Source organism: Geotrypetes seraphini, chromosome 3, assembly GCF_902459505.1.
Source record: "Geotrypetes seraphini chromosome 3, aGeoSer1.1, whole genome shotgun sequence".
In the NCBI taxonomy this organism is placed as follows: domain Eukaryota; kingdom Metazoa; phylum Chordata; class Amphibia; order Gymnophiona; family Dermophiidae; genus Geotrypetes; species Geotrypetes seraphini.
The window spans coordinates 143,629,084-143,649,816 of record NC_047086.1 but is presented as its reverse complement, the minus strand read 5'-3'; the positions used below and the strand labels follow the sequence as shown (position 1 = coordinate 143,649,816).

Sequence of the window (20,733 nt, the reverse complement as noted above, 5' to 3'; positions counted from 1 at the left end):
AAGAGAGAAAGGAACATAGGGAAAGGGAATGGGAATGGGGACTTGTATACCCTTTTTGTGGCTTTGGCATTTCAAAGCTGACATTCTAAGTGATTCTCATCTTATAGACAAAAAAAACAGAGAATTATGGTGTGTTATAATTTCTTGTATATGCAATTCAATTTAATTTCCTGAGCCTCTGCCTCTCTCATCTACATTTGACAATTCGCCCCAAACAAATATGGCGCCTACGTCTTCCGCTCTCTGTACTGCGCCGTTTACTATCGTAACTTCTTGTGACCTACAATGTCACTGCCGTGTCAGCTGGTGACGTCATCATTCCTTTGCCGGCTGTGTTTGAGAACTGTTACCGAGGTAACCGGGGCCCGGCTTAACGGGATAGATGTAGGCTGAGGCCCGGTTTGTAGTGGAGAGAAATCCTTCAGGACCGTGGCGAGAAGAGAAGCCCGCTGCGAAGTGCATCCTCTGGCTCGGGAGAGAGTGAGGTAGCTGGGAGCTACTGCTTCCAGTTCCTTTCGGACGGGCAGGGATGCAGCTGAAGCACATGAAGACTCTGCTGACTCCGCAGGTACCGCTACCCTTCTGCACCTTTGGCGGACACAAACCCACGGCTGCATTCCATGTTCCATGGGTGCCTTCCCTAAAGAGGTGGTGATGCGCGGTTTTCGGGGTGGATTGTTGAGGGTCCCGCTGTGGAAGCTGAAACTGTAGGTGCCCCTAATCTCACTTACTCTCTGGAAAATGTAAGGAACTCGCTTTGGTGCTTGTTTTGCAGGATGGAGCTGCCAAAGTGACCTGCATGGCTTGGTCCCAGAACAACGCCAAGTTCGCGGTTTGCACGATAGACAGAGTGGTGCTGCTGTATGACGAGCATGGAGAGCGTCGGGACAAGTTCTCCACTAAACCTGCCGATGCAAAGGTAAAAGGAGGAGGGACAGTCCTTTGTGGAACACTTAGCAACACTAGTTTGCCTATTCAAAAACAAACCAACCCAGCTATAGGAGCCAATGTTTCAAAATGTTTGGGGGATTGCTAAACCCCAATGGAAATTACCCCTTCCTGGACACAAGGGATGGGGGGGGGGGGGGATTGGGGATGCTCAAGTACCCACAGAGCTGGCTTCTATGAATCCACACACATCAGTTTACATTATGAATGCAAACAGTCATTAAGGAATTATCCTCCCCCTTCCCTTTACAAAACCATAGCATGGTTTTTAGCACCGGCCACAGTGGTAACAGCTCCGGGCGCTCATAGGAATTCTTTGATTGTCTGAGCTGTTACTGCCGGGGCCGGCACTAAAAACTGCTGTATGGTTTTATAAAAATGGGGTTAAATGATGAGCTGCAGAATAATGTTGCACCTAGGCCTTGTAGGTGATGTATATCAATGGAGAAGATACATGGTGAGAATGAACAGATGAGTGTTAGTAGTAAAGATAAAGAGCTGATGATTAATAAGTGGACTCTGAGGCAGGGTTAGATGATGGAAACAGAAGGTCAAACAAGGAGATAGGTGAGGTGAGGCTGAGTAGAGATGTATGAACAATTTAACCTTTAACTGGAATCAGGTGAATTTTAGGTTTAGATTTAGCAAGCTTGTCAGTGTTCATCCAGATTTGTCAGATATCTAGTTGTCAAAAGATGGTGAAGTAGAAACTAGAAGTTGATTTTCAGGTGCAGATATATCTCAAGTTTAAAAAGAAAAAACTAATTTTTGCCAACTGGTTGATTCTTAAAATAAATCTTAAGATACCTTATTACTTACTGCTTTAGTGAATGAAAAGTTGGCCCTTCTCAATTGTATGTATAGCCCACGTACTTGCTCTTCCCAATTAGAGCTTTTTTTTTTTTGTATTTGTTGCCAACTCCAGACTCCGTTCCTTCTTTCTCACGGTGCCGTATGCATGGAACAGGCTGCCTGAATCAATACGTCGTGCTCCCTCCCTGGCAGCGTTCAAATCCAAGCTAAAAGCCCACTTTTTTTAAAACCTGTTTTCAACTCCTAACTCCTACTCACTGCTGTCAGATACCTATACCCACTGTATCATTTCCTCTACCATAATCTCCCCAACCCCGAAATGTCCTGTCTAAATTAGATTGTAAGGAGCAGGGACTGTCTATTGTATGTTAAAATGTACAACACTGCATGCACCTTTCAGCGCTTTAGAAATAATAAATAGTAGTAGTTGTGTATGTCTCTTTGGCTTAACTAGATATTAAGCCTCAATGGTAGCTTTTTAAAGCTTTTTTCCATGTGTATTACCTAAATATTCCATCTTGTATCTTTTGGTTGATGTTTAGTATAATAGGACCTGCACTACTGATTGCCCTCCCCATGCCACTACATATGGAGCTCTTCCTTCCTTCATTTAAAGTAATGATAAAAACACATCTGCTCCAACTAGTTTTAATACATTATTTAATTTCTCTTAGGATGGATTTTGATTTAAATCACTAGTCAGAAAGACTTGATTTAAATTATGGTTTTCTACAGAAAGAGTCATTCTTGCTGGTAAAATGTTAATATTTATAATCAGATGAAGGTTTCATTTTTTGAAAAATAACTTTTCAGATTAGTTTTACAGCTATATAAAAAATACTCCGACACTCATAGGAATTGAATGAGCATCAGAGCATTTACCGCACCAGCCCGTGGTAAAAAGCCCTACCATGGTTTGATAAAAGGGGCCCTTTGTCAAAACTCAACTTGAGGGTAAATAGTTACATTACATTACATTACATTAGTGATTTTTATTCCGCTTGTACCTTGCGGTTCAAAGCGGATTACATAAGAAGAGAACTGGACATTTCCAGGATGGTACATGACAATAGAGAATACAGTTTGAGGATAGAGACTTAATAACAGAATGATAGTAAAGACTTAATAACATCGGAAGATGTTTTGGACGGCAGTGTTCTGGTTTCTTGGGGGATGGGGTGAGGGAGGTTAGGTAGATTGTATATGCTTTTTGAACAGCAGTGTTTTGATTTCTTTACGGAATGTCTTGAGGTCTGAATCCGCCAGCTCTAGTATATCATTACAGTGTTGGCCAGTGGGTTTACAAGTGAATATACAACTGAAAACATTGGACTGCACCTTTTTTTCACAGGTCCACATCAAATTGAGGTTTGCACCTCCACAGAAGTAAAGCTAACAGACTCTAGTTTATTCACTTTTCCGATATCATGCCAGTACCAGCTTCAAGGACTGTAGATGTAGAACTGTAATGCTGTTGTGAACTCATAAAACAATTACATTACATTAATGATTTCTATTCCACCATTACCTTGCAGTTCAAGGCGGATTGCAAAAGGAGTTGTCTGGCTATTTCCAGAGGAATTGAAGAGTAGAGAGGGTTGCTTCAGAGAATTGGGACGAGTCTTGCGGTGTTAGTTTGTCTTCAAGAATTTCTTGAATAGCATGGATTTTATTTCTTTTCTGAATGATTTGTAGTTTGGGGTCGTTATCAGGAAATTGGAGAGTTGGTAGTCTAGTTTTGCTGCTTTTGTGGCTAGAAGGCCATCGTACAGTTTTTTTCGTTTGACGTCTCTGATTGGGAGATGCGTGAACGGTTTGTGGATTCTCCTATGTCTGGTTGAGGTAGATTGGATTAGGCGGTTGTTTAGGTAGGCTGGGCTGTCTCTGTTTATGGTTTTAAATAGTAGGCAGTAGAATTTGAATAGTACTCTTGCTTGTATTGGGAGCCAGTGTGAGTCGAGGTATGCCGCTATGATGTGGTCATGTTTCTTCAGTGAATAGATAAATCTTAGCGCTGTGTTTTGAACTGTTTGTAGTTGTTTTATCATGATTGTGGGGCAGGGGAGATAGAGTATGTTGCAGTAGTCTAGAAGACCTAGGACTAGGGACTGGACCAAGAGCTGGAATTGTGTTCTGTTGAAGAATTTTCGAACTTGCCTTAAGTTTCTCATGACTGTGAATGATTTTTGTATTATTTTGTTGATTTGTGGTTGCATTGTACAGCATCTGTCTATCGTCATTCCTAGAAGTTTTAGAGTGGGTTGTATGGGGTATGTGATTGAGTTTATTACTAGATTTGTTATGGTTGGGGTTTTATTATTTTCGAGGAGAACGAATTTTGTCTTGTTTGGGTTCAGTTTCAGTTTGTGATTTTTCATCCATGTTGTTACTGTTTCAAGTGTCCTGTGTAGTGTGTCTGTCATGGAGGACGTTGGTTGGTCAAAAGGAAGGCGAATGGTGATGTCGTCTGCAAAGTTATAGGAGGTTAAGCCTAATTTGTCCAGACAGGTTCTGAGGGATGCAATGTAGAGATTGAAGAAAGTAGGGGATAGTGGAGATCCTTGGGGTACGCTGCAGGGGTTGGACCATGATTCTGATTTTTCTTTGTTCAACTTTTACTCTGTAAGTTCTGGATTGTAGGAATCCTTGAAACCTTATCTATGATTCTATTGTATCTATTATTTGTAGTAGGATGTTGTGGTCCACCAGGTCAAATGCTGCGGTGAGATCCAGTTGTATAATCAGCATTTTTCTACCTGTGCTGAGATGTTGTCTAGCTGTGTCCTGAGACCTAGTAGTGTCTCTGTGCTGTAGTTGGTTCTGAAACCAGACTGTGTAGGGTGCAGTATGTTGTGGTCTTCTACACTTCTATCTCTAACCCTCTGTTGTAGTTCCTATTTCTTCTACTGTAAACCGCGCCGAGCTCTACGAACGTGGAGATGATGCGGTATACAAACCTAAGGATTAGATTAGATTAGATTAGTTGGTGAGGAGTTTGGCTACTAGGCCTTCCATTAGTTTGACATAAAGTGATATTGAGGCTATGGGTCTGTGGTTGGATGGTTGATCTGTTGCTCCTTTAGAGTCTTTTAGGATCGGGGTGACGACGATTTCGCTGAGGTCTTGCGGAAAAAGGCCATCTGCGAGCATGGTTTGTGTCCATTGTAAGAGGAGAGCGCGAAATTTGGTACTGGAGGATTTTAATAGGTATGGAGGGCAGTGGTTGAGGTTGCAGGCTGCGTGGCTGTATATTTTGTAGTTTGTTAAGGTTGGACCATTGTATAGTGGGGAAGTGGAACAAAGTTCTGTCTGTCGCAGCTGATTCTTTTTCTGTGGGGGGTATTGTGATCTCTCCTAGATGGGTTGGGGTTCCGGTAAGGGTAGTCCTAGCAGTTGTGATTTTGTTTTTAAAGTATTCAGCTAAAAGGGTGGCTGAGGGGGGAGGGATGTCGTTATTGGCCAGATAGGGTTTGGTATCTGTGAGTTCTTTTAGTATTTGGAATAGTTTTTTTGTGTCTTGGATTTCTTTGCCTATTAGATTGGTGTAGTGTGTCTTTCTTTTTTCTTTTAGTTTTAGCTTGTATTGTTGGTTTAGTTTTCTCCATGCTGTTTTTGTGGGTTCTTGGTTATTCTTTCTCCATTTTCTTTCTAGTCTGCATTGTCTTTTGAATAGGAGTAGTTCATTATCGAACCATTTGTCTGATCGTTTGCTAATTCTGGTTTTTGTTTGTATTAGGGCTAGCTCATCTAGGGTAGCTGTGCTTAGCCTGCACCATTGTGAGATGAAGTCCTTGGGGTTGCATTCTTGGATTGGTGCGTCTATTTTAGTCCAGAATTTGGAGGGGTTGATGTATATTCAAAACTGTTTATTGGTCAAAAAACACAATCCAGAATCAAACAACAAACAACACAGCCCAAATTTTTTCATAAGGCAAAAACCACCCGCTTCCCGTACCCAAATTAAAAAAAAAAAAAAAAAAAAAGGGCATGGAGCAGCAGTACAGCAAGCGAGTAAGTACCACAAATACTAGAAAAAGAAAACCAAACCATTATGCAATCAAATATTCAATACATGGCTACGAGCATACCCGGTCAAGGAGGCCCAAAAAGGCTCCCAAATAAGCTGTAATTGACGTCCCTTAACAGAGTCCATCTCAGGGATGTACCAAATGTTCCATCTTCAATTGAGAAATCATCAAGGATCGCCACTGTGACAATGTAGGGGGATGTGCAGCCAACCAATGAACCAAAATAGACTTTTCCCCCAACAATAATGCACGCTTCAAAATGGGTTGATGTATTTACGCGAGTTGTAGGTTGATCTTTGGGGTTTTGGTTTGGTTTTGTCTTTGGCCCAGTTGATGTTGAAGGAGTATGTGTAGTGGTCCGACCAGAGGGATCGAGACCACATTCCATTTGATGTTTGAATCTCTGGCAGTAAGGGCTGTTGGGTCATGAAGTCTGCGATGTCTAGTTGGTGACCTTTCTTATGTGTGGTTTGTGGGTCTAAAATCTTGTATGTTAGGGCTTCAAGGAATGACAGTAGGTTTTCTACTTATTTGGAGGATTGGTCTTCGAGATGGAGGTTTGGGTCTCCTAGGATTAGGTTGTAAATTGCCGTTAGTGAGTTTCGGTATATAAAATCTTCAAATTCGGGTCTTGCTGTGTTTCAATTCCCTGGTGTTATGTAGCAGAGCATGCAAGTTATGGATCCTTTTAGTGTGGTGCATGAAAGTTGGCAGGCTAGTAGATCCATGTAAGGGGTGGACGTTTTGTCTAGTACAGTGGTTGTCAAACTGTGGCTCGCGAGCCGCATGCGGCTCTTTAGCCGCTTGAGTGCGGCTCGTCTCAAGCAGGGGTGCCCAACCTGCTTCCTTTCCCTTCTCCCTGCCCTCCCCAAGACACCGCCATTGGGGAACATGCTGCCCCGCCCCCGGGGAATAGGCTGCCACCTCCACCATCGGGTAACAGGCCGGCACCGAGTTCTCAGGTCTCCTTGCTTCCCTTCCCTGCGGGGCTGACAACTCTCACCACCTGATGCCAATTCTGACGTTGGAGAGGACGTTCTGGGCCAGCCAATCGCTGCCTGGCTGGCCCGAAACGTCCTCTCTGACGTTAGAATTGACGTTGGGTAGCGAGAGTTGGTCGGCCCCGCAGAGAAGGGAAGCAGGGAGAGCTGAGAACTCAGCACCGGCTGATGGTGGCTTGGGGAGGGCAGGGAGAAAGAAAGAAAGAAGGGGGGTACAGGGTGACAGAAAGAAAGAAGGGAGAGAGACAGAAAGAGGGCATAGAGAGAGAAAGAAAGAAATGGGGTACGGAGAAACAAAGAAAGAAAGAAAGAAATGGGGCATGGAGAGAGAAAGAAAAAGTTGGGGGAGGGAATGAGGTCTGGAGGAGATGAAGCATACAGGAGGCTGAAAAAAGGGAAGAAATAATGGATGCACAGTCAGAAGAATAAAGTGCAACCAGAGACTGATGAAATTACCAAACAAAGGTAGGAAAAATGATTTATTTTCAATTTAGTGATCAAAATGTGCCCGTTTTGAGAATTTATATCTGCTGTCTATATTTTGCACTATGGCCTCCTTTTACTAAACTTTAATAGCGGTTTTTAGCGCAGGGAGCCTATGAGCATCAAGAGCAGCGCAGGGCATTCAGCACAGCTCCCTGCGCTAAAAACCGTTATTGCAGTTTAGTAAAAAGGGAGGGGGGTTATTTGTCTATTTTTGTATAGTTGTTACTGAGGTGACATTGCATAAAGTCATCTGCCTTGACCTCTTTGAAAACCTGCGGAATATAAATGATAATTAACATTTTCTCTGCGTACAGTGTGCATTGTGTTTTTTAAAAATGTATTGTTGGTAGATCATTTTGACTTGGCCACGAACGTAAGGGGGAGGGAGGGGAGCTGCTGAAAGACATCTAGTAATCCTTGCAGGCTTGACTGTGCAGGGAATTATTTTTGTAAAATCATGTTTTGTTATGTGACTGGCATTATTTAGACTTTAATTTCTATGAATGAATGAATGAATATAATGAAAATGATATAAAATTGCTTGCTTGTTTTTATGTGCGTGTGCTGAAGGGAAGTGGAGAGAGAGTGGGTGAGGACGCTGAAGGGAAATGGGGAAGAGAGAGTGGGGAGAAGACGCTGATTTATAAATTGACAATTGTACAGAATATTGTTTCTTTTATACTTTAATTTAATAAGTTCAGTATAAAACTATTCAAGGCTTATGTGGATGTGATCAGGTGGTTTGCGGGGATGGGGACCAAGCTCACAGGGACGGGGCAGGGACAGAGACAAATTTTTTCCCCGTGTCATTCTCTGGGCTCTGCCATGAATCAATTTCGGCGACGTGCGGGCGAGCGGGGTGTCATTTAAGTTGATGTAGCCGTCTTAGCACAAGCGGGCATGGGGTATGGCTCTCAAAAAAAAATCTTAATCGTTTTACTGCTGATTTTGATTCTTTTGACTAACGAGTTTGCCTACCAGTGGTCTAGTATATTCATGTTTAGGGAGTTTTTGACTAAGATAGCTAGACTTCCTCCTCTTTTTTTTCCCCTGCAGACCACTGTTATTTTGTATCCCTTAGGGCAGACTTCTGTTATCCTGGGACCTGAGTCTGATGTAAGCCAGGTTTCTGTGAGGAAGAGGTAGTCAAGATTCTCATTTTCTATCCAGTGTTTTATGTGTTCTGTCTTTGGGCCTAGAACTCTGATGTTTATGTAGGCACATGTAAGTGTGGTGTATTCTGTTTGTGCACTGTTTATTGTTTTTGGGTAGATCAGTGGTCTTGGGTGAGGGTGTGGCTTGGTCTTAGAGGGGTTTGTTGGTCTTCTTCCCCATGTTGGTGTGATGGTGTGATGTGTATAGGTCTGGGAATTTATGTTTCTGTCCACTGTGATTCTCCTGGCTGGGTGATGAATTCTGTTAGTAGTTGAAATAATTTGAATTGGGGAGATGTTGTTTGCTGCTGCCTTCCAGTTGGTTAGGAACAGGATGATCAGTAGGATAGTTTGCATTTGTTTTTGTGGTGTAGATTTCATTGTGAAAGATAGGAGGAAGGAGTTGGTGAGAGTGCGGTTAAAGGTGGTCTTTTGGGGTGGAGAGGTTGGGTTTTTTTTCTCTTGGAGGTTGTTGGAGGCGGGTGGTTGGGGTTTTTGTGTGATTGTGTGTGTGATCAGCGTTGCAAGGGCCGTTGGGGGTGGAGCTGGTCTCCCACACCCGGCCAACTCCTTCCCTTGCGGCTGCTGCAAAGGACATACAGTAATCCATCTTGTTCACATTTCAGATTTGCAGTCTTCAGTTTGTAGAGGCTCAAAGCAAAAATGTTAACTAATCATATGAAGGTAGTTTTGATATTGGGAGAAATATTTATTGGACATATGAATTAGCTATTCTGATGTTGTCAGATGCTAAAGTAGTGATAGAAATGAAAATCAAACGTATAAGATTGCTAGACCTGTTCAGCTTTTGGATCATAACTTATGAGTTGAAGGCAAATTTTATATAGCTATTCAGTTAAATGTTGCTGATTGTATTATTTGCATTCTCATTCCAGCTGCTGCTAAAAATAGCATTGTACTTTTGAAATTCTGGGGAAATTATTAAGTTGATACTAAATGAGATTACAGTAGATTTGAGAATGATACCTGGACTGCAAATGGAGTTAAATTCATCAGTCATTCTTAGTATCATACGATACTACACTAATGGCAGAATAGTGTTTTTAAGGATGCAGAAACTTACATTTAGGAAATATCGCATTGCAATGTCAACACCTACAATTATGTAATGGTTCATGGTTGTCTTTCAATGGTACACATCATACAGTGGCCATGGATGTATGTTTCCACTCTGGTAGCGATTGGGAATATATTTTTAAATTAAAATTTCCATTTTAATTACTGGATCAAAATAAGGAAAATGAGAATTAACAACTCACAAATATAATATAATCACAAATTAAGGCCCCCTTTTACTAAACTGTGCTAGCGTTTTTTAGCGCCGGGAACTCTATGAGCATCGGGAGCAGCGTGCAGCATTCAGCGTGGCTCCCAGCGCTAAAAACCACTAGCATGGTTTAGTAAAAGGGAGCCTCTTTTCTAGCCCACATTAATGGTGGAGATATCTAGAATCAGCAAGTATATACTGGGAATTTGATTTTTTTTTTTTAAATCTGATAATTATGGATCATGACCAATATGTGAAAGTTGATATGCACATTTGTGTAGATGGAATGAATATGGATTAGGTACCTGTGATAAGGATAATACTTCATATACATATGAATAATTGAACTGAAGTATTAGGGTTCCTTTTACGAAGGTGCGCTAGGGTTTTTAGCGCACGCACAAAATTACTGCGCGGTAGCCAAAAATCTACCGCCTCCTGAAAAGGAGGCGGTAGTGGCTAGCGCGCTCAGGAATTTAATGCGCACTATAGCGTGCGGTTAAGGCCCTAGCACACCTTTGTAAAAGGAGCCCTTAGTAGGACATTGTTTTCTTTGTGGAGTTATAACTACTAGGTCATACATAGTTCAAGGATCTGTGCAGAAAATAAGTCTAGTGAAACTGTCTGCTGTAGATTATAAGGTATAATACCTTGTAATTGGTGAGATACTTTTACTCCGTGGTTTTCAGGCCTTGAGGGAACCTTTTGTGGACTACTAATTGGAATAGTTGTTTTTATTGTTATTGCTATCTCAGTTTGCTGCATTTTATCATGTCTTCTATCTTTTTAGCAATTAAAGTAATATTTTTTTTTTCATATGGAGAATCAAGACAGTTACAGATGCCAGAAACTTTTGCTATAGAATTTGAAAACTTTGAAATCTGTACTATACTTTCCTAAGTGTCCAGCCCACAGATATGGTGCTGGCCAAAGGGGAAACGAGTGATAAAAATGGTACTGGGGACCTGAAATCCCAAAAATAAAGGGCCGGAGAGATATCTTTTGTGGCCTTGAGGATTTCATTATAGCAAAGTATTTGCAAGGGTTATTTGAAGAATGAGGACCTCCCCCCCACCCCACACACACACCAAAAGTACCAGCTTTGAAGAGAATTTATGACAGTGTAGCCTGGTTAGAAACGGGGTAAATTTCAGTGCTGTGATAACAACATGGTAATGATGGGACCTGTCATGTTTGAGAAACCAAAAAACACTGTGGAGAGATGATGTTCCTGAAATGGACTTTATTGTAAAAAATACCCGCGATGCAAAAACAAATTCAAATTTAATAATAAAGTCCATTTCAGGAACATCGTCTCTCCACAGTGTTTTTTTGGTTTTTCTTTGACTCTTTATTCTCTGTGGATTGTCCAGGGTCAATTTCTTTGTTTACCTGTCATCTTTGAGAATTTGTAGACATTTTCACTAACTGCTACCAAGCTAAGACAGAGGTCAAATAAACTATTTAACTAGAGAAATAAGGGAAATTTTCTTTGAGTAGGGCAGAACAGGGGACTGTGAACTCTGTGAATTGCTTTACTCTCTCAGAATTTCTTTATAAGAAGCATTTAGATTGGCTTTTCATATGTTAAATTTAACAAAAGCTATGGAAGATCCTGCTTTCTCTGTCTCCTTAGATGCAGAGAAGGCATTTTATCGTGTGGAATGGACCTTCATGTACCAAGCAATGGATTGGTTTGGTATAGGTTTGGGATTTATACAAATGATCCAAACTTTGTACAGCTCCCCTACTGCTAGATTGTATATTAATAATAATTTTTCAGAGCATTTCTGTTTGCAGCGGGGAGTTAGACAAGGGTGTCCTTTGTCTCCTTTGCTTTTTGATATTGTATTGGAACCCTTGTTATTAGCTATTCAACAGGCGGAGGAGATTAGAGGTATTCCTTATGCAGGTCGAGAATACAAAGTTTCTGCATATGCAGTTGATGTTTTGCTTCATTTGAGAAATCCTGAATCTACCATTCCACATTTACTGGATTTGATTGAGAATTTTGGAAAATTTTCAGGATATAAGATAAATTGGAGTAAATCGGAGGTACTTCCGCTGAATGTACATTGTACAAAAGGTTTATTTGATTCTTTCCCTTTTATATGGAAAGAAGAGGGATTAAAATATTTAGATATTTGGATAAAAAATACGCTGGAAGAGACAATGCAAGTAAATGAAAAATCTTTATTGTTAAAGGTCACAGAAATGTGTGAGCGATGGAACCCCTTACATTTGTCTTGGGTGGGGGAGAGTTCAAACTGTGAAAATGATGATTTTGCCTGTGGTTTGTTACCAGATGGGTATGTTACCAGTGTTTTTTCCGGGGTCCTTTTATAAAAATCTCTTGCTTCAGAACAGCTCCACTACCAACGGGAGCTGCCCGACGCCTCAGCACACCTCCTCAATGCAGGGATCTGAATCGGGACGGTGTTGGAGACGAACTCTGCCTCCTGACATCCCAGCAGCACTTAGGACAAAAAAGAAAGAAAGAAAAAAAAAAAGACTGAACTCTGATGCTATACGATCCCTCACTAGAAACTATTGTCTACCTCTAACCAAGTTTCACATGAAATAATAATAACAGCTTATATACCGCAATACCGTGAAGTTCTATGCGGTTTACAAAAGATTAAGCAAAGGTACAAATTGACTGACTTCAAGAGGGGAAGAAGAAAGAGAAGTAATTAGACAGGAAATTCATTGTTGAGGAGAAAAGTGATCAAAAGGACAGTAGGTCGCTATTGAGAGGAAAGAGATAAGTGGATCAGTTGTCAAGATGTTTTAGGAACAGGTGTGTTTTTAGACGTTTCCTAAATTCCTCATAAGTAGAGGGTGAAAGTAATTGTTCTAGGTCTTTACCCCATGATGCTGCTTGGTGTGAGAGAAGAAATTCATGGTGTTTTTTCAGTTTGCAACCTCTCACTGGGGGGGAAACGAAGTTGGAATGTGAACTTCTCTTGTGTCTGTTGGTTGAGAAGGAGAAAAGGTCAGTAATGTATTTGGGGGCAAGTCCGTGTAATGCTTTAAAGCAGAAACAGGCAAATTTGAACTTTACGCGTGCCTTCATTGGCAGCCAATGTAGCTGCCGGTAGTAGGGTGTCACGTGGTCAAATTTTTAGTCCAAAGATTAGTCTGACTGCCGCATTCTGCAACAGTTGTAGGCGTCGCATATTTTTTTGGGAAATTGTCAAATAGGCGATGTTACAGTAGTCAAGCAGGCTTAGTACGAGGGATTGGACTAGGATTCTAAAAACCGATGTAACAAAATAAGCTTTAAGGGATCTGAGTTTCCAGAGAGTGAAAAATCCGTTTCTGATTAAGGAATCTACTTGGTCTTTCATGGTTAGGCATTGATCCAGAGTTACACCTAGTATCTTTATGGAGGGCTGGATAGGGTAACTAAGGTTATTGATACAGAGGGGTGATTTAATATCAAGTGGATGTGGTGAAGCAATGAAAAAAGTCGTTTTATCTGAATTAAGTTTGAGCCTAAAGTTTGTCATCCATTGTTCCATCATGTTTATAGCTTCTGAAGCTTTGGGAATAGTTTCGGAGACAGAATTGGTGAATGGGATGATAATCGTAAAATCATCTGCATAACTAAATAATTTTATCCCCAGCTGGGTTAGCTTCGTGCCCAGTGAGGACATGTAGACGTTGAAGAGCAATGGGGATAGTGGAGAGTTGGGGCACACCGGATGGATTGAAGCTCATAATTAAAACGAACCTGATAGGTGCGGGATATAAGGAAGCCACGGAACTAGTTCAGCACCTTATCCCGGATACCAATGGCATCTAGGCATTGCAGCAGTTTTATGTGGTCCACTAGATCAAAGGCAGAACTCATATCGAATTGCATTATCAGGGCATTAAGGCCTTTACTAAACAGTAGGTGCAAATTGTCTAAGATAGCCGCAATTACTGTCTCCGTACTGAATAATGGCCTAAAACCAGATTGAGTTTCATGGAGGAGAGAGAATTGATCAAGGTAACCCATCAGTTGGGTGTGAACCAATCCCTCCATAATTTTTATAATAAATGGAATGGAAGCTACCGGTCTATAGTTGGATATTAGGGCTGAGGATACTTTACGATTTTTTAGAATTGGGGTTATAATAATGTGACCATTATTAGAGAGGAACTTCCCATTGTTTAGGTTGTAAGCCAAGTATTGCATCAGTGATAATTTAAATTCTAAAGGTGCTGCTTTCATAATTTCTATTAAGCTGTTAAGCTGTTAAAGTGAAAGTAATTGTCTAACCCCTCTTTGCACTTATCTCACTAGCAGCAATTGGTGCTCAGTCTTCATCCAACCCAGCTTGCTTGTTTTCTGTTTTTTTTTTCTTCTCTCTCCTCCAGTTGTCTCACTAGTAGCAATTTGGCACCAAGCTCCCATCTTAGCTCTGCCAGCTGCAACGGTAGGACTGGCCAGGACCTGATAATGAGACCTTCTCGAAACTCTTCCAGCCCAGCTCCTCAATCCCCCCATCCTATCATTCCCCCAACTCTCCAGGCCACCCCCCTTCCCACCACTTTCCAAACAACCCTCTTCCCCGCCTCCATTCCTACCACATCCCCAACACTCCTTAAGACACTATACTTCACCATCCCCATCATTACAGGCCAAGGCAGATACGGTGATCTTACCTCCCAGCACAAAAAAAACCACACCAGGAACCCTGCCAACCTCATCCCCATTCTACCCTCCCCACCAGCCCCCACCAGCAAAACTGGCACTCATCAATGCAAGATCAGTTAACAAGACCTTCCTCCTACACGACCTCATCTGTGACAAGACTTGGGACGCCTCATGATCACTGAAACCTGGCTCCAAGACAATGATGGGATAGCACTAGGTGAACTATGTCCTCCAGGCTACCAGGCCCTAATCTGCTCACGTACCTCTGGGAAAGGAGGTGGAGTGACTACCATCATCAAGACCTCCACCACACCAAAACTGATAAACTCTATCAACATTCCCTCCCTAGAAGCTTTTGCCTTCACCATAGGCCACAAACACAAAATCGCCCTCATACTCCTCTACAGAGCCCCCAACTCCCCAACAGATACCCTAGAGACCCTCCTCGAATTCATCACCGAACTGTCCATCTCCCACAAACATGTGACCATCCTGGGAGATTTCAATTTCCCAGACTACCCCAACACCTCAGGACAAAGAGACAGCTTCCTCTCCTCCCTCACCGACCTGGGATTTCATCAAGCTATAACCACCCCTACACACTCAGCAGGCAACATCTTAGACTTAATTTTCACCCTCAGAGGCCCAACTGCAGAGCACCAACAAACAAACTACACCACCACACCTGTCCCATGGTCAGACCACCACCTCATTGAATTCCAACTCCCACTCGAAACTACCCTAGCCCCGCGTAAAGACCCTAACCCTCCCACCCTACGCCAACTCCCTAACTCAGTCAGCCCTCCAGCCATGGCCACAGGCATTCGCACCTTGAATGAAACCTGCACCCAACATCCCCAACATTGACCTAGCAGCCTCCACGTGGCACTCCAACATCCAATCCCTCTTTAACAGCCTTGCCCAGACAAAAACAACTCGAATAACCACCAATAAAACACCTGCTCCCTGGTACACCAGTGACCTCCGATCCATAAAACGATCTCTGAGGAAAGCAGAAAGGAATTGGATCAAACACCCAAATTCAGAAACCAAAGCCCTCTGGAAAAGCACATCCATCAACTACAAAGCTGCCATCCTCGAAGCGAAGAAAGCCTACTACTCTCGACTCCTACAATTAGCCCCTGCTAGATCCAAACAACTATTCACCCTCACAAACCAACTCTTCACCAGTGCCCAAGGAAAAAGCCACAACAACCAAACAGAACTTGATAGTGAGACTCTCTCGAATTTCTTCCAGTCCAAAGTACAAACCATTTGCAACAATCTTGACACTAACACCAACCCCACTCCTGCACACCCCCAGCCTAACCCAAATACCCCATCCTCTACCACTCTCCCCCAATTTGATATGGCCACCCATGCCGAGGTTCTCGAAATCCTGAGAGAACTCAAACCCTCCAACACCATCCTCAATCCCTGCCCATCCAGCCTCCTGCTGTCCACAGAAGACGCCATGGCAGAATCCATCTTCCCCATCATTAACACCTCCCTCTCCACAGGGACAGTTCCCCTCAGCTGGAAATCAGCTATTATCAAACCCACTCTCAAAAAACCCACCCTTGATCCTAACGAACCCAGAAACTATTGCCCAGTCTCCAACCTCCCATTTGTCTCCAAACTCCTAGAACGAATTGTGCTCCACCGACTACACCCTTTCATAGAAGAACAAGCGGCCTTGTCCCCTGCTCAATCCGGCTTCCGAACAGGCCACAGTACAGAGTCAGTACTCCTAGATATCATCGATGACAGCTGGTCAATACTCGACAAAGGCAGCGATGCCCTACTAGTCCTACTTGACCTCAGTGCTGCCTTTGACACGGTCGACCACCACCTCCTCATATCCAGACTCTATGACCTTGGAATCAAGGACTCTGCCCTCCAATGGTTCACCTCCTTCCTCCACCAAAGGACCCAAACTGTCCTACTAGGGACGCACAAATCTAATCCCAAGCCTATCAAATATGGTGTTCCCCAAGGCGCCCTTCTCTCCCCCCTCCTATTCAACCTCTACATCAGACCTGTCATTGATATAGCGCAGAAGTACAACATTAAAATCCACTCCTATGCCGATGACATCCAGCTGCTCCTCCCAAATTGCTAACCTCCAACACTGCCTCTCTGACATGAAAACCTGGATGACAAACAACAAACTACAACTAAACGCCTCTAAGACCGAACTCTTATGGATCAGGAAAAAAAAACACCAAATACACACGCCCAACACTATCATGGGATTCCACTCTACTAACAGCAACAGATCAAGTACGCAGCCTAGGAGTAACCTTAGACGGACACCTATCCCTATCCACCCACATATCCCAAGTAGTCTCTACCTCCGCCAACTGAGAAGGATCAAACCCTACATCTCCACACCTGACCTAACAGCAACAGATCAAGTACGCAGCCTAGGAGTAACCTTAGACGGACACCTATCCCTATCCACCCACATATCCCAAGTAGTCTCTACCTCCGCCAACTGAGAAGGATCAAACCCTACATCTCCACACCTGACCTAGCCCAACTCCTCTACGCATATGTCCTCTCCAGAATGGATTACTGCAACTCCCTATTTAATGGCATAACCAAAAAAGATCTCAAGCGCCTCCAACGGGTCCAAAATGCAGCTATCCGCCTCCTACACAGCCTCAACTACCATGATCCCATCTCCCCAGCACTCCGCGCTGAACACTGGTTCCCAATTAACCAACGCTGTGCATTCAAGGCCCTGGCAATAGCACACAAAATAATTTATGCCACCACCCCCTCCTACATAAAATCCAAGCTACCCATCTACATCCCCACCCGCACCCTCCGCTCAGAAACAGAGATACACCTATGCATTCCCCCCAGAAGGTCCCTCCTCTCAGAAACCGCCCGCAAACGCTCCTACAGCCACTTCATTCCCCAACTCTGGAACCAACTCCCCCCTCAACTCAGACTACAGAACTCACTAATGACATTCTGGAAAATGGTAAAGACCCTCCTCTTCAACTAAAGGTCACCCTCAGTCTACACCCAACCCCCTTAAACCCCACCTCTACCCTTCTTTCTCCATTCTAATCTTCTGCCTAAATTTCTGTATAGTCCACTCTCAGCCTATACTCAAATAACTTGTATCTAAACTAAACTACTTATATTTAAACTACTGTTCTTAATTTGCTGTATAGTCCCTATATCTAAACTGCTGCACAGTCTTGTATGTCCAAGTATTTAAATCTACTGTATAATCTTGTATGTCCAATTCACTCCATTGTGAATGTTTACTTGTAAACCGTTCTGAGCTACTGGGAGGACGGGATAAAAATCTAAATAAATAAATAAAATATTCTTACAAAATTTATTTGGCTAAGTAAAATTGTAAGAATTGCTCTAGTATCTTTACAAAAGCCAATCACTGAGGATGGGGTACATTTTTCCTAATTTTTATAGGTATCATCAATCCTATATTATGCATCAGGGTATGTATTGGATCCTCCCAGAGCTCATGGAAAAGTTCCCAGATTGGTTGACATTGGAACAGCAACTCATGTTTCCTCTGCGATTAAGCCATGTTCTCAATATCAAAATGCCTAGGTTATATAAGGAAACTAGAATATTAGTAGATACTTGGAAAACCTTAAGATATGTGAATAACTTAACACCTATTCCAATACTTAAATCAATGTATCAGACCCTATGGCTAAACTCCAAGATTCAAATTGGCGGATATAAGGTCATCTGGAAATATTGGATGAAGGCAGGTATACACACTTTAGATGATGTTATTTCTAAACATAGAAACATAGAAACATAGAAGATGACGGCAGAAAAGGGCTACAGCCCTTCAAGTCTGCCCACTCTGCTTACCCACCCCCTGTCTATGCCCTAATGACCCAATTTCCTTATTTTGACCCTCGTAGGGATCCCACATGGGTATCCCATTTATTCTTAAAGTCTGGCACGCTGTCTGCCTCGATCACCTGCACTGGAAGCTTGTTCCAATGATCAACCACTCTCTCTGTGAAGAAATACTTTCTGGTGTCGCCATGAAATTTTCCGCCCCTGAGTTTGAGTGGGTGCCCTCTTGTGGCCGAGGGTCCCTTGAGAAAGAAAATATCATCTTCCACTTCAATACGTCCCGTGAGGTACTTAAATGTTTCGATCATGTCTCCCCTCTCCCTACGTTCCTCAAGAGTGTAGAGCTGCAATTTATTCAGTCTCTCTTCGTACGAGAGACCCTTGAGCCCCGAGATGGAAGATGCTTGACTTTTCACAATTGCAACACAAATATGGTCTTAATAAATCACAAAATTATAGGTGGTTGCAATTGAAGCAGGCCATTCAGGTAGGGTTTCCTGAATGGAAAAATCTTAGTAATCAGTATAGTTTGCCATTCTTGTGTTTTCAGGTGGACTTTCTGGGACACCAGGCTGCTCAGTGGTACAAATTAATATCTGGATATATGAATAAAAAAACAAAAACTGGTCTTCGGGACATTTGGAGCATTGAGATTAAGCATCAAATTACTGTGTCTCAATGGCCACGAATTTGGACTTGGAGGTTGAGATGTACCGTGTCTGAATCTATGAGACAAACTTGTTTTTTTCTGTTACATAGAGCATTTTGGACCCCAGTTTGTTTACAGAAGTTAAATAGCTCTAAGTCAAATAGATGCTGGCATTGTCATCTTGAAGCTGGGATATTAGATCATTTGTTATTCTATTGTCCATTGATTCTTGCTTTTTGGAAATCAATATGGGGTCAAATAAATTGTTTGTTGGGAAATCCAGTGGCATTATCATATGATACTGTACTGTTTGGCATGTCAATGAAGGCTTAGAGCCAAATATTATCTAATAATAACAGGCTTCTACTTATTATGACAGGGGTTGCCATACAACAGATTACGAATAATTGGAAAAATTGAGAGAGACTGAATTACAGTTTCTGGTGGAACTCTTTATGTCACATTTATAAAATGGAAAAGACAATAGCCACACAGCAGGGGAATTTTAGAAAATTTCAGGAGATTTGGGAGCCATTAACAAAATATTGTTATGGTTGAATATTATTTTTCCCCTTAAATATGCATGTCCAAGGTGGGGGAGGGGGAAAGGTTTGTTTATTAAAGTAAGATATATAGGAATGGAGTTTATGGTAGGTTTTCTTGAATTTAAAGAATGTTATTGATTAGGGGGGAGGGGGGATAAATTCTGATATGAATTTTAACAGAATATTAAGTGTTATATCTAAGTTTAAAATGTTATATATGCTGTTAAACTTATTGTAAGTTTTTAAAAATGAATAAAGAATTGGGGGAAAAAAAAGAAGCATTTATGTGTTATGTACCTCGAGTTCTAAAGGCGGGGGTTTCTCTGCGGATGGTTCCTTCCTTTTTACTGAAAGTTGTTTCTGCTTTCCATATCATCCAGGAGGTGTGTTTGCCTGCCTTTCAGCCGACAGGTTCCAAAATACAAGATCGCCTGTTGAAGAAACTGGATGTGCGCAGGATTCCTCTGCATTATTTGGAAGTCACTAACGAGTTTTGCCTCTCGCACCATCTGTTTGTGCTGACTCTTTCGTTTAAGCGGGGTGCATCCGCTTCTAAAGCCATGATGGATCCATTGATCCATTTCGTCAGCCTACATTCTTGCTGGGAAACAGTCTCCTGTTTCCGTCAAGGTGCATTCTACCAGAAGTGTGGCTTTTTCGTAGAGCTGAAGCTAGATCTGTTCCTCCTTAAGAGATTTGCAGGGCGGCAACATGGTCTTCGATTCACACATTTGCCAAGTTCTACAGAGTGGATGTTGTTGCTGCCAAGCAGGACTTGGCCTTCAGGTCCTCAGTCTTAAGGGCCAGTGCAGCAAGCCCACCTTAGCTATTTGGGGGGGGGGGGACTGTTTTTGATTATGTACCTATTGCACTGGAAAAGAGATTATGTACGTACCCTGGTAAGCTATTTTCCAGTAGATAGTTGAGACATTCTAGACTCCTTGCCCTGTCCTTTCTATGCCTGCTTACAGTTTTCAGTCTGTTTATGCTTCTCCAAGCTGATTCTTGGAAGCTGGTCAGTCCTTCGAGGCTGCAAAGAATTTGTATATATGTTCAATTTATTGGTGAGTAGTTTCTTAACTCCTTTGAGGCCTGTGTTGGCAGTTAAGAGTACTTTTTAGTTCCTTAGAGCAGAACCATTCGTTTAGCCTGCTCTTAGAAATGCCTCTACTTCACATGTGTGGGTGCCTCTCGATGCTTGGGTACCGACTGTAGAAGGTGCTAAACTGTGCTGTGAAGTACACTGGAGGCAAAGTGAAAAATCTGGAGTGGATTCTTTCTACAGCACATGAGTATGGGGAAATAACCCTATTGT

General features: G+C 42.4%; 1 protein-coding gene across 2 annotated transcripts in view; it reads left to right on the top strand.

The window, feature by feature from the left end:
• Positions 1 to 211: 211 nt before the first annotated feature.
• IFT172 (intraflagellar transport 172) overlaps positions 212 to 20,733 on the top strand; it is a 413,076-nt gene continuing 392,554 nt past the window's right edge. The window contains exons 1-2 of one of the 2 annotated variants that reach the window (XM_033936511.1): positions 212 to 568; positions 776 to 919. In XM_033936511.1, coding sequence (XP_033792402.1) covers positions 530 to 568; positions 776 to 919 — 183 coding nt within the window. In that variant the 5' untranslated portion in view covers positions 212 to 529. The remainder of the gene's footprint in view (positions 569 to 775; positions 920 to 20,733) is intronic. The other variant, XM_033936510.1, reaches the window with a different exon arrangement.